This window comes from Triturus cristatus, chromosome 11 (genome assembly GCF_964204655.1).
Source record: "Triturus cristatus chromosome 11, aTriCri1.1, whole genome shotgun sequence".
Lineage (NCBI taxonomy): Eukaryota > Metazoa > Chordata > Amphibia > Caudata > Salamandridae > Triturus > Triturus cristatus.
Genome location: NC_140594.1, coordinates 531,754,115 through 531,768,506, shown reverse-complemented (window position 1 = coordinate 531,768,506; position 14,392 = coordinate 531,754,115). Strand labels below are relative to the sequence as shown.

Genomic DNA, 14,392 nt, shown 5'->3' with positions numbered 1-14,392 from the left:
GAGATAAAATCAGTTTTATGTGGTGGGAATAGGCAGGCTCCTTGAGCACTGGTGGGAAGAGACAAAGATATATATTGAGCTTGTGCCTTTCCATGGCCATAGTTCTATCCCGGGGCCATGTGTGTGCCTGGTGCACTCACTCAAGTGCTGTGTCATTTCGGTCCGGCAGTACCAGACCTGTCCATGCAGCAGCACCCTCCCTCATGACCTCTGATGACCTCTGATACTCTCTGGGTCCCTGACATGTTCCCAAAACTACCTCTACCTCAAACCCTGTCTCTGTGCACCTAGGCTGTGAAAGGGCAAGGGTGCAGCGCGTCTCCCCAGTCTGATAGGTGACAAGCAAGTTGGCAACCTGCCCTTTCTAGTCTTGCAGTTGTTATTCAAGCTCCAGAGTACAGCTAGAACTTGCTCAAAGGGTCTAATTATTTTGTGCACACCAATGCCATGTGTGATATGGATTTTATTGCATTACTCTTTTCAATATATTTTACTCTTCTGAGCTTCCTCCAGTTTTTGGGCACGGCACTCAGAGATGCACGTGACTCAGTGCTATACGAGCAATGAAATCTTGTCCTCATCTAACCAGTTTCAAATATAGTTATACTATGCTTTTTGCCCTTAGTATTCAGTGCTGTAGTTGCTTTAGACTTTGTTTCTTTTTTAATAAAATTGTTTTCATTTTTAAGACCTAATAAAAAAACATTAAGACAATTATTTGGCTATTTACTATATACATTCTCCATAGGTTAGCACACAGCTTGAACCAGGATAATAAAATTATTTCACATTACATTCCATTTTTATTTTAACCCAAAAATAAAATGGCCACAACAAATTGAGGAGTGGGGGGAATACACGCTAGTAACAATCTAAAGGGGTGTTAAAAAAAAAAAAAAAAAAGAGGAGGAAGGGAATGTCAATGGCACTGCAATTCTTAATTTCGAGTTCACGTTTTTGGAGGCCCAACTTCTATTCAGGGCCACCCCTCAGCACTCATGTCTGTCTGCACAGTATAAACCCCTCACCCTCAAAAGCCCACCCCCCCATTATACTTTTCAATACAACTAACAGTCACATGCCCACCGCTCAAATTAACTCTCAATCTCTCCTTTACTCACCCCAAACCTCCTCCTTCTACTACTATGATCTCCCAAATAACACTGTCTAGACTCTTACCTTGTCTATCCCGCCATTATCCTATTCAATCCAACTAACAACCTCACACGTGCACTGCTCAAAATAACTCATACTTCCCTATTCTAATCTACCTCTATTTCTTTTTGGGTTCTTGAGTAGCATGCTATTCGCCGAAAAGCACTCGGGGTTAGTAAGCGCTATATAAATATGATTTATTGGTGTTTGATTATGATTAATTGATTTTGGTTGTACTGAATAAACAGCTACCTACGTCACCATATGAAATGTCTTTATTGATATCGATATTTACCCTTTCACAATTGCTTTATTAACCTTGCTTTCTCATATTTGTTTGAAAATGCACCATTTGCCCACTCTTTTTTCAAAAGGGGGGGGGAGAATCCCCACGAACCCTCCTTATGATAGTCCGGCTCCTTAGCTAACTACCAGGCCCTCATGCTGAACATTTACCCACCCCACCACTTTCAAATGTCACCAGCTGCCACTGGTTTACACAATTACAATAAGAATTGCATGTCTATCCAGGTTTTTTATATTTATACTATTACAACTCCGGAGATTATTGCTCTGTAAAAAGTAAGACAACCAGAAAGAAAGCACAGATAATCAACACAAATGATGTATGTCAAACACAAAATCTACTGAATGCACACAATGCTGATTGCAAACACCATACTAGCCATTACCCATAGTTCACAAAATATAAGGATTACAATTGTTTCTCATAGGGGACAACAAGCTACTATTATCCTAAGAGTGAGAGATTCCTGGTTGAATTCTTCAGATGTGTTTAAATATATAAAATTGCTTGGGGCAAGCCGTGCATGAATAAAATGGTCAGAGCACTCTCTGTACACTCATAATAAACCCATGTGAGGGTCTCATGACTATATCCAGAGAGTTAAAGCCAAGGTCACAGGACATACAATGCTGAAAACGGTGCACTGGGCATGGGAATTTAAAAAACAATTGGTTTTCAGTGCAGAACGTTATACTGACAATATACAAAACACCTCAAAATAAAAAAATACATAATATCAGAATGAATAATCTTTGAAGTCTACGACAATATTGCACATAAAATTATTCCCTGGTAGGTTATTGAAAGCCTGGGGTCTAGTCACACTAGTCTTTGTAAATTTGACCCAAAGCATCTAAAAATGGGAATATGATGGGACCATTCAGGGAACAATCATGTATAATTAGTACAAACAGAAAGCAATGTGCGCTCTTTGCACTTTTACGAATAGAGAAATAGGCAATTCAAGGCTGATTTACTAAAGCACATAAGAGTACCTATTAGAATACTCCAGTTGTACTGCTACCTGTACTCATTAATACTTTTGTGCATGGGCCCCAATGGTTTTGAGACCAAGGGATAAATGTAAGATGATAATTGCAAGGTTTTCAGAGAAACAACAAGCATGGCAAATTATTATTTTACTTACCAAACAGGAAGCTGCTACTTCACTGCATGTAAGGCCTCTGGGGCTGATTAAGAAATGTTCTTGCTCTTTACTGACTCTCAGCTATTAAAATAAAATAAAGGAACAAAGAGTATAAACTCGGTAAGAAAAAATAGGCCTAAAATAATCTACAATTGAATGAAACAGGGGACATAAAGTAAATCCATAAACTGATGCTCATGAATGTTCTTTTCATTGCAGACCAATGCTTCAAGGAAGGCAGTTCTAACTATCTGGAGATTGTTAATGAAAAATGGTAATTAAGAATATAAGGTATTGAGGTAGGATTCTGAAAAGTAATAATCATCCCTGGAAAATCGATGCAGATAGGTAAGTAAACTGACTGTATGTCAAAATGTACACCCAGATGAGAAACTGTTTGTGTTGCTGTAATTGGTGTGAAACAAAATTCTGAACCAAACAATTTTTTCTTACCCAAATAAAACAAGAAATTATAGTAATACAATCATTAAAAAAAAGCTTTAAGAAACAGCTAAGATACTTTTTATTTTGGCTTTTAAATATAAAATGAAGAAACACGTGGTAACCAAATATAAAAAACACTTTTTTAATGGCAACAATACCTTGGGAAACATTACACGAAAATGTTTTATTTGCTGTACTCACCAACAGCTAAAAGAATTCATATAAAGCTGGTAAAACATAACAATTCACAACAGTTCTGAACAGGTAGAACAATAGCAGCTATTTCCATCTTTCTTTACTGCCCACACTGAGGTTAGAAACATTCCCTTGTTGGTTATCTGTACACTAATTTAAGGTTTTATTCCCAACTGGCTGTTACAGTTGTCAAGGCAAACAACATCAGAGGAGAACATAGGTATTAAAGGGGCAGTATCGAGAGTATTACATCTGGGTATGAGGGCTCAGGTAGGCAATATCTAAAAATACCGTACGAATCCTGTGATTATTTTATATGAAGACTTTAACGTATTCAAGCCGCCAGTTTCATAACCCTGTAACAATACTCGAATTTGGACACTTTGATGAAAGTTAAATCTGCATAAAATATTATCACAGTTAAAATCTGGAGTAAGATCTCATCTTCATGTTTAAGTTGAGTATTGAAGACTATCCCTTCATATATATAAACTGAGACATTTTGTGGCTCACCCCAGCCTACTATAGCTTGACATCTTGTAAGGGAATCCCCTATGAGAGTGATGCTATTGGTGTGAAGTTGTCCAGGTTAGTATTGTTGACTTCCTTGTAAACTAGGCTGACCATTGTCAATTGAATCTTGTCTAAAGTGAGCACCAAATGATTGCAGCATGGATTCCAGAGATAAGATGTGCAGAAGCCTACAGGATTGCATTCCGTGAAGGGGGAATAGTGCCTGTGTAATTTGTAAGAATTACTGATGCAGAGATGTTAAATGGGGAGGGAAATGGGATGTCACTCTCTTGGGGTGGCTGATTCAGACTTTTTTGTTGTCATTGGACTTGAAGGTGATGTGTAATTCAGTGTGAAAGTCCACAGCCTTGGTACAAGGCAGAAGTGGTGGTACGAAATTTTAAAGTGGCATATCAGTATTTGACCAGTATTTGAATTTTTTTGTTGTGGTCTCCATTGCTCTAGAGGGCAGATTCAGTGTTAATGTGTCTTCAGGTAGAAGAACGACATCATGGATGGGAAGAGTTTCAAACAGGTTTATATGTGAGCAATTCTTTCCTTTTTCATCATCTTCAAACACAGTTGAGTGTCATCAGCATGGTGCTCTGTGGACAGATCTTGGCTGCCTTAATAAACCACAAATTGTTCCAGCAGGGGGCAAAGACTGTGAAAGCACACAACCAGGAGAATGACCTACTTGACCAGAATAGATTGTGAACTTGAGGTGTCTATGTCCACTAATTGTTTTCGGCATTATAGGAAGGACTAAAATAATTTAATGACACTTTGATCAATCCCCAGGCATAGTGAGGAAGGAGAGGGGACTGTTGTAACTAATGTAATTTTTTAAAAAAAAACTTTTTATTGATCAACACCAGCATATCAAGTACATTACAGAGGAGCAATAAGGCAGGCCACAAGATGACAATATGTTACATCAATCAGTACAAAACGTCATTCGGAAGGTCTAGGGTGAAAGGGGATCATCCCTAATGGGGGAGAGAGGTGGCTGACATATATCTCCATGATAGGAGTTCCACATGCCCCACACACGAGCCCAATTCTTAGGGTAACCTCAGGCCACATACACAGTTTTTTCTCTGAACATTGACCAGTCTAAGTCTTTCTCCCAGTCACCCACCTGGGGAGGCTGAGACGCTCCCCACCTCTGCGCAATGTTTCTCTTGGCGAGCATAAGCCCCAAAGTGGCCCACTGCAACAAGCAATCATTCAAATCATTTGGCTCCCAAATGTTCAATAGACATCTACGAGCGTTCAGGCTGAGTTGCGTAGACAGGACAGTGTTAATAATGTCATGCACTTTATGCCAGTAGGAGTGAATACTATCACAGTCCCAAATTATGTGCAAAAAGTACCCGTCTGGCCACAACCACGCCTGCAGTTCCCCTCATCCTTTCTCCCCATCATTACCAGTTGGGGTCCTGTTACATACACCCTATGGAGTATTTTGAGTTGAACAAGTCGGAGGCGTGCTGGTATTGCCACGACTCTGTGCGAGGACACGGCCTCCTGCCATTCCTCGTCATTCATCTCAATTCCATCTCTGGACCACTTCTCCCGAAGCGATTGGAGGGGGTCTAGCATGTTGTTTATCAATTTTTTATATATTAATGATATGGTTTTGTCAGGGACGTGACCATCTAAAACTCTTCTTCCAATGGAGAGGACTCAGGAAGGGCGATACCACGCTGCAGGTCGGAACGCAAAGCGTGCCTGACCTGTGTGTAACGGAAAAATTCTGAGTTTGCTCATTCGAATTGCTGCTGCAAGGTGGCAAATGACTTAACATCTGTTTTGTCCCAAAGATCACTTGTATGCGAGATTCCTATAAGGTCCCATTTGCCGAACCCTTTGCTTTTCCAAACTACTGTGTCATTTGTGAGAGCTAGATCTAGGAGGAAGGGGAGGCAGGGGTCTCCTTGATGTGGATTTGAAGAGTGTCACCAGTAAATTGTATGGTTCCAGTTTTTGCACTGCACCCAGAGTAGAAGCAAGATTGGTGAATTTCAGGGAGGCAGCAGTCAACATGATGTTGGAGCTTAAGTGCTACTGTATTCTAAGTGAAGGGAGGTTAAGGTTTTTTTTTTTGCATTTCAACATGTGTCAGATTTGACGGCTATTTATTGTGGTGGAAATGTGTTTGTTGCTAAAGATTAATTACAGCTGTGCACTATTTGGAAGGCTCACTTTTACAATCTTTTTGGATTAAGTATTGTTCATAAGTGTTACTAATATGAGGGACTCCTAAGAACTTCAATAGAGGTCTGCTGTTTAGAGTTATATCTTTTTGCCACAGTGTGGTTGCATGCAGGGTTGTACAGATCGGAATAATTTCTGATTGTGGTTATTTAAAGAATACCTAATTGACACATGATTAAGGAGTTCTCGGGGGGTGAGGGATAGGGTCCTCAGGCACTGCCAAAGCACACTGCCAAGCCTGTAATCGTGCCTGAAATTGATGTCAAAGTATTAAACATATCTCTCTTGATGTCCTTTTTTGGATCAGCCCTCGTCATCCATTGGTCTGTTCAACTTTCATTCACATTTTGCTTCAGACTACCGCAGATAAAAGTGATCAGTCAGCCCACTTCAACCATAGGTTCGTTTACACTGTGAAAGATGAAATTTTTCTTCTTGATCTCATGTGCACATCTTCCGCAAAAGAAGTGCACTTGAGTCCTGGGCTGGTGGGACAATGCTTTTAGATGCCAATGATTTTTCTTTCCATTTTTTTTTCTTTTTTTATAACTTTATTTTTATTTTCCTGTATCAATAAAAAACGAAACATACAGATGGGAAAATAAATCATCAAACACCAAAGATACGATCAATAATGTGCATGGAGTTACGGTAATGGACACTGAACATTGCTGGGGATTGCCCAAGAAAACGCATAGATTCACATCAACAGTGACAGTCCAATAAGTACACAAGGCAAGACCTCCCAGAATTCCAATTGCGAATGGATGGTGGGGAAAAATTTCTCACGGGCCAGGTGTAGAACCGGTATGAGACAATGGAAGGGCTCCTCCCTCTGCACCAAGTTCTAGTTTGTAATATTGTAACCATGGGGACAACATTTTTCGAAATTTGCGCGGGCAGCCCTTCGCCTTATAAACCCCTTTCTCAGCCGCCATGTAGAGATCCATATTGGACTTCCACTCCATAAGTGTAGGAAGGTGATGTGCACCCCAGTACTTGGCAATATCCCTTTTTAGCCACCACTAACCCCAGGTTGTCCTGTAGGAGCTCATAGCATGGCAGGTCAATATCCGTGGGAATTCCTAAGAGTAAGAATTTTACGTCCATCTCCATGTTTGCCCCGAGTATTTTGTTTAATTCCTCCACTATTGTGGGCCAGTAGGGCTGGATGTAGCTGCATTCCCAAACAGTGTGTTTTCTTTCCATTGTTAATCCTTTTTTTTTTCTACAGACCCTCATTTTTTTGTTTACATTAGTTTTTATTATATTTTATAAATGTTTCATAACAACCGATATGTCTGCTATACATCATAATTTGCATAATGCTACTTTACAAATCAATGCAGTTGTGACATGTTACATCATGGCCATTGACGCTAATTTCCAGTCCAGTATGCAGTTAACTGGCGTAATGTCTTGACATTCAGAACTTAACTACAATCAACAAAAGAAGGATATTACATAACAGTTACTCCATCCCTGTGGATCGTCTATATTATGCATGTTTCTACAGACCCTCATGTGTTTAAACAATGTCTTCATGTTACAGTAATTTAGTGCCAAAAGTACCCTTCCTTTTTATTAATGAGAACCACATTTTTCTGTAACGTGTATTGAAATAAAAAGGTTTTGTATATACATATTCTGAGTACACCTGCCTGCTAGGAAACACTCCTAATACAATTATATCCAATGGGTAATGTGTTCTTAACTATGAAATGTATATTCCAAGCACATAGCCACCACATATAAGGTGGCATACTTATTCTTTCTGCTTGCTGCACGTGCTTGCAATAAGAAAAATAAAAAATTAACCATTGCATTGCCAAAAGCTTGTTTTTCATTGTGAGCATAAAGGGAATTATAATTTTTTACTTTTGTTTAACCAGCATTTCCTTCAAGCTGCCTATTTTTATTGTGATATTTTTCATGTACAGGAAGTAGCAGAATACAATGCATGTGTGCTGCTGGTGATAATGACTTGGTTGTCAGTACATTGCAAAGGTGTGCTGTTGGTGGTGTATTAAAGTGTCTGTACTATGAGTTTTAGAATGCCTCTCTAGGTAACTGGTGATTGCTCAAGAGAATATGCGAAAATCCTTTCTGTGCCCGTCTTGCACGGATGAAGGGACAACAATTTTAACAGAATTTTTAAAAATCCATGCAATGCACATGTTTGTGATAATAGTGTGAGAAGACAGCGGGCATTTGCTAAGAAAAGGCTAAATGGGCGTAGTAGGAGGTCTTCTGGCCTGTCGTTCAAAGTTACACTTTAATGGATACTTTGGTATCCTTTAAATTGCTTTATAGGATTACTTCATCAAATTATTTTACTGACTAGAAGATCACAAGCAGAAAGAAAAAGGTGCATAGTGTATTAGTGCAAAAATGCTTAATGCACAAAATGACCATTAGAGTGAGCTCAACAAAGTGCATTTTGAAAGTGTGGAAAATGCACTGACCACTAATTGCAAGAAAAATTGATTTATTGAACGCAAACTGTCCAGTGAATCTAGATACATAACATTGCAATAAAAATAAATCTTAGTTTCCACAGACAGTACACAGTGTGCACTGTAAAGGTGGTTTACCAAATGCCCGTTAGTCTACAATAAAAGGAAAATGCAATGTTTCCCTCGTCTGTAAGGTCCCATAGCACACCCAATTGTCACATGCAATTGTTCACTACATTTCTTTTTAATATTCATAAATTGCTCCATTGATGGTGTAGTTTTGTTTCAACACATACACCAACATGTGTACAGGTTGATTGATACAAAACAATTTTTCTACACTAGCTAGTTGACGCAAACTGTATTTTTGCATTTTTCATATGATGCAAATGCAACCAATTTAATCAAACTTCTAGTGCTCATCTGGTATTCAAATAAAGCAGTGCTGCAATATTCCTTTTCTTCCTGTTTTAAATGTATGAAAGTTGAATGCAATGTTTTTACCTTGTGGTTCAACTGGAACATTGTGTTAATTTAGAAACAATCAATAATATTGCTTGGCCTGTGTATTTCAGAATTATGAAAATACAAAATTTCTATTTTGGTCAATTCTGTTTTTAGTAAACAGTTCAAGTAAACTAATATATTAAATAGGAAAGCTGTCAATGGAATACTCAAATAAGTATGGAATGTGTATATGTGCATTGTGTTCTAGGAAATGTTGAGATCTTGGTAGGTAGCAAGGTCTCTAAATACCATTTCCATCTAATGTGCAGCCATGGACAGACACCACACCATGTGACACATTTGACACAGGCCTGTGCTCACTCACCGTAGCATAAGTGTTGCTGAGCTGGGACCACCCATAAAGATCCAACAGTCGATATATACTTGTGAGTTTGCACCGCATAAGCCGCTCGCCCTTAATCATAGGTATGGAGTCATTGCAGTAGAGATCATTGATGGGTGTTACTGCTGAAAGACCTAGAAGGAAATTAAAACACATCTCTCAGTAATGTATTCTTTGAAATTCTTATTGTTAAAAAGCCAGGTAATATAAAATCCCTATACGTTCAAGTATATGTTTGTCATTTACTTGGTATAATTGTGTATTTCTGAAGTAAATCATTAGATTTGGCAAACTTCAAAGATTAACCCAGCCTTGTTTCATTGGGAAAATAAAGAATTTATCATTTACTATATATTCTCTCATCAACTAAGATTGCAGCAACTTTAAGGTCCTTCTTCTTGACTTTTAATTCATTTCAGTTATTTTTGTAACATTTAGAGAGCACTATCGCAAATGTGCTGTCAACATCTACAAGTAAAATGGGAGAAATTACATAAAAGAATAGTCACAGTACATTGTCACAGGCGATCACAAAAAGGGCCACAGAAGAAATGAGACCTTCATGGATATGAAAGGAACTTAAAGTGGAAGAAACCGAGGGAATAACACATAAGACAGGAAATCAAAATAGTGTGTCGAGGGGAAATGATGAGGAGCAAAAGAATGAAGATGGAAAGCAGAGCTCAAAATCCGAGTTGGATGATAGATGGACTAGTAACAGGAAAGATGTGATGAGGACTAGCAGGACTCTCAATACATATTAAGACTGTAGTCATGATGCAAAAATACGAAAGGAAAGTGAGAATGAGAATTTGTGTAGCATGGTAAGTTGGGAAGATCGGGTTTTACAATTGTCATAAAACTTAGAATCTGTATGTACTTGCAATGGTGGAGGTGTGCTTGTAAGAAGAAAAAGATAGGCCATAAATGATAACCCTACTACAAATGACAGTAGGGTTTTGAGACCACCAGTCTTATATGGATATCTTGGATATGCATACTTCCAGTTAAATGAATTAAATATTTTAAAGGTTGTCAACAGGTCAGAGGACACATCGGTGGCCCGCAGAATCATAATAAATGATTGTTTAGCAAGTATAGTTGGGTTGGCAAAAGAAATTCCACAGAAATCGTTCATGGGGCAACTTGCACATTCTATGACCTGCAAGAGTCAATGCCAGTCGTGCTAGATGGTTGTACCCAGGACTTAAATGACTTTCAGTTAACCATGATGGACTTGTTGCAACGGAAGCACTGTTCTCGGGTTTACTCGCACCAGGCCCATACCAATTTACATTTCTCACACACTGTTCACTTCCCTCAGATCCTATAAAACACCCTCAGAGGCATTGGTCCTCAGATGGGCCTTTCTTCGTCATAGTGAGGGGTGGGAAATCAGGATGTCCCACTTTCGGCTTCCCAATGAGGACCAATAATTGGGGCAAAACCAAAGGGGATGATGGACGGAGTGTTGAATATTGCAAGCACTCACCCCCAGTCAACTGATCTGGGTTTAATCCATCATCATTCTTTAGCTCACTCCGCCACCCCAGTTCAGACATGGCCATATGCAAATCAGGCTGACCCTGTGCCTCATGGGAACAGTCCAGCCCGAACTGCCAAGCCATGTCTTCCCTGGACCGGAAACAAGCATTCTGGAACCGGTTTCTGGCTAATCAGCCGTCATCAGCCAGGCTAGCTTATATCCAGTGGCAAAGTGAGCAAGGGACCCACGTCTGGGCATACCCTGCCAACTTAGGGCGAACAAAGCAAAACCAAAGGGGATGATGGAAGGAGTGTTGAATATTGCAAGCACTCACTCCCAGTCAACTGATCTGGGTTTCATCCATCATCATTCTTTTTTATTTTTTTTTATTTTTGAAACCTTTATTACAAATTTCAAAGATATACAGACACGGGCCTACAACCTCCAGGCCGGCCGCCAACAAATAACATAATCATAACCACACAAGTATAGGCAAAAAGCTGCCGACAATAAATGACCAGGTTTCAGAGTAGTGTCGCTGGCGGCTTTGAGAGGTCGCGACATCACAGATAGCGGTTTCATTTTAAAATGATAAAGAAAAAACAATCAACAAACAAACCCACAAGGCAGCGAAAGTCTAAGTAGCAAAATGTGCTCCCCACAGCAGGGAGGGACCCATAGAAGTACAGTAAAAGGAGGGGGGAGGAGGGCAGGTGGTAGAGACAAGATTATCACAGTAGAACAGGATCACAGGAATGCGCAGACTAAGGAGACAAGGCCTCATCCAAATCCCGCGTGAGGGGCGGGGTGCAAATTCCTCCGCGATAGGAGTTCCAGGGACCCCACACCGTTTTCCATTTCCCAGGCTTGCCTCTCGCCACATACACCGTCTTCTCTCGAAACATGCACCAGTCCATATTTTCCTTCCAGGCCGAAACCGTGGGCGGCCTCTGGGAGCCCCACAAACGTGCAATGTCACGCTTGGCCACCATATATCCCAATGTCACCCACCACATTTGCGCCACCGTGTAATCAGTCGGCTCCCATACATTCAACAGACACCTCCTCGCCTCTGGGAACAACGCAACATGCGTGACTGCTTGCAATACAGCATGCACACCACGCCAGAACCGAGTCACCTCCGGACATTCCCACAGAACATGGAGGAAAGTCCCTGTCATACCACACCCACGCTTACACATCCCATCCACCGCATAACCCATACGCATCAGGCCAGGTCCCATGACGTACACTCTATGAAGTATCTTAAGCTGGACGAAGCGAAGGCGGGCCGGTATGGCCACCTCTTTCGGGGAGGCCACCGCCGACACCCAATCCTCGTCATCCAGCTCCAGTCCATCAGCAACCCATGCATCACGAAGGGCGGTTAACAACCCCGATCGATCGTTAATTAGCTTCTTGTAGATCAGTGAGATAGTGCTATCCGGCACGTACCCGTCTAGCACTCTATCTTCCAATGGGGAACACACCGGGATAGACGCGACCTCCGGGAATACAGAACGTAACGCGTGCCGAACCTGTACATATCGGAAGTACTCCCTATCGTGTAACTGGTACTCAGCTTTCAGCACATCAAACGTTTTAAATCCCTCTTTCGTCCAGAGATCACCTACTCTGCTGATGCCGATCATGTCCCACTTCTCAAAGCTTTTCGTCGACCACAAACAACCCAACCGCTCGGAGGCATATAATGGCGTCGCCCGGGTCAACCGATCCCTCCACCCCATCGCCGCGCTTGCCGCATGCCACACCCGTATCGCAACCCGTGTCGGGCCTGTGAAGCGCGCGTCAATCGACCTGGAATAGAGCGCACGATTGTAGTCGCCGCCCGGCAATAACAGTTTGTCCATCTCAAAGGCCGGGTTAAGGGCCGGCCCATAGAGCCCGTGGTTTATCGCCGCCAACTGGGAGGCCCAATAATAACGTTTGATGTCAGGGAGAGCGACCCCCCCGTCATACCACGGGAGCGTTAGCTTGGCGAGAGCAATCCGCGTGTAACGCCCTGAACGTCTCAGGATCGTTTAACAGACACGATAATGAGAACGCAACCACTTGTGAAGGTTTAGTTATTTTAATGAAGGCAAAAATAATACAAGGAATAAACAAAGGTTATAGTCACTGGAATCCTCCAGGCTAAGTACGTTACCAGCCCACAGCACGGATGGTCCTAACCGTCCTCTGCATATACGCCGATCCCGGCGTATGCCAACAGAGGGCAGAAATGAAATGGCCGACAATGCCAATCGGTAGGCTGTGAGGGGCACGAAGAGTGTTGGGGAGAATCGAGGAGTCAGGGAAACACCCAGCCGGGGTCTCTACCTGAAGGGAGCAGCCGCTCAACCTCTTCCTCAGACTGCACCGGGACGCGGAGTCACCTCCTGGTGATGCGTCACCGATACCCCAATCACAAGCAAAGAAGACTGAAACGAGAGCAGCCGCTCGATCGATCCTGTGGACTTCCGAGTCTGTAACGCGGCAAACACCTCCTGGTGTGCGTTACAGCTGGCAGTCCCTGTATCTCTGGTCGGGCTGGGAGTTACGACTCCAACCAGCAAAAGCGCCACTGCGCTTTGACTCAGCCGAGTCAAAAAGCGAAGCTCAATGGTTATCCGGTAGAGCTTCCGGGTCCTTCACAGGTGACGATGGGGCAAGACACGGCCCAGGGAGTAACGACTCGACCTACCTCCGTTCTTGCCTTACTGGAGCACCACTCCGGAACACTGCTCTTCACTAAGCAGGTACGTCGGTTGTAAACACAATATCCGACAGCGTTGTACCTCCCGGTTCCTCCCTTTATAGGGCGTTGTTTTCCTTGAGTTATGTAACAGCTCTCCTGTTTACATAAGGGCGTGTTTTCCTTGAGTTATGTAACAGCTCTCCTGTTTACATAAGGGCGTGTTTTCCTTGAGTTATGTAACAGCTCTCCTGTTTACATAAGGGTGTGTTTTCCTTGAGTTATGTAACAGCTCTCCTGTTTTACATAAGGGCGTGTTTTCCTTGAGTTATGTAACAGCTCTCCTGTTTACATAACCTCTCAACCGCTAAGCATCCTGGGAGATGTAGTCCGTTTTCGCTGGTTACCGTTTTCCTCCCCTCGCATGACAGGATTTCTTGACACCGCGGCCTCCCATCCCAAAACAATCGGCACTGGAGACCCTCAACCTCCCGAAAAAAACTAGCAGGCACGACATCCATCGTGTTTTGTAAGGCATATAAAAACCGCGGTAGCGACATCATTTTAAACAGCGCCGCCCGGCCAAGCGGCGAAAGCGGCAACCGCCGCCAACGCGTCACATCCGTCTTCAAACGCTGGAGAGGGGGGAGTAGATTCTGCGTATACCGGGCCACTGGATCCAGAGTGACAAAAATACCCAAATACTTAAAGCCCTGCTGGGCAACCTGAATAGGGCAACCCCGCGGAAGGATGGGGGCCTCCCCAGAGAGGACATATACGCAGGACTTAGCCCAGTTGATGACCAAACCAGAGTTACAGCCGAAGGAGCGTAGTACATCCACCAACACAACCAGCGATTCACGGGGGGAGGCAAGGTACAAAAGAATATCGTCCGCATAGAGAGAGACACGATCCTCATATTCC

At 42.2% G+C, this 14,392-nt stretch overlaps 1 protein-coding gene across 2 annotated transcripts in view; it reads right to left on the bottom strand.

The window, feature by feature from the left end:
* ADD2 (adducin 2) overlaps positions 1 to 14,392 on the bottom strand; it is a 349,565-nt gene that overhangs the window by 223,665 nt on the left and 111,508 nt on the right. For both annotated transcript variants that reach the window (XM_085633439.1, XM_085633440.1), the window contains exons 4-5: positions 9,270 to 9,421; positions 2,610 to 2,690 (exon numbers count right to left, since the gene is read on the bottom strand). In XM_085633439.1, coding sequence (XP_085489565.1) covers positions 2,610 to 2,690; positions 9,270 to 9,421 — 233 coding nt within the window. The remainder of the gene's footprint in view (positions 1 to 2,609; positions 2,691 to 9,269; positions 9,422 to 14,392) is intronic.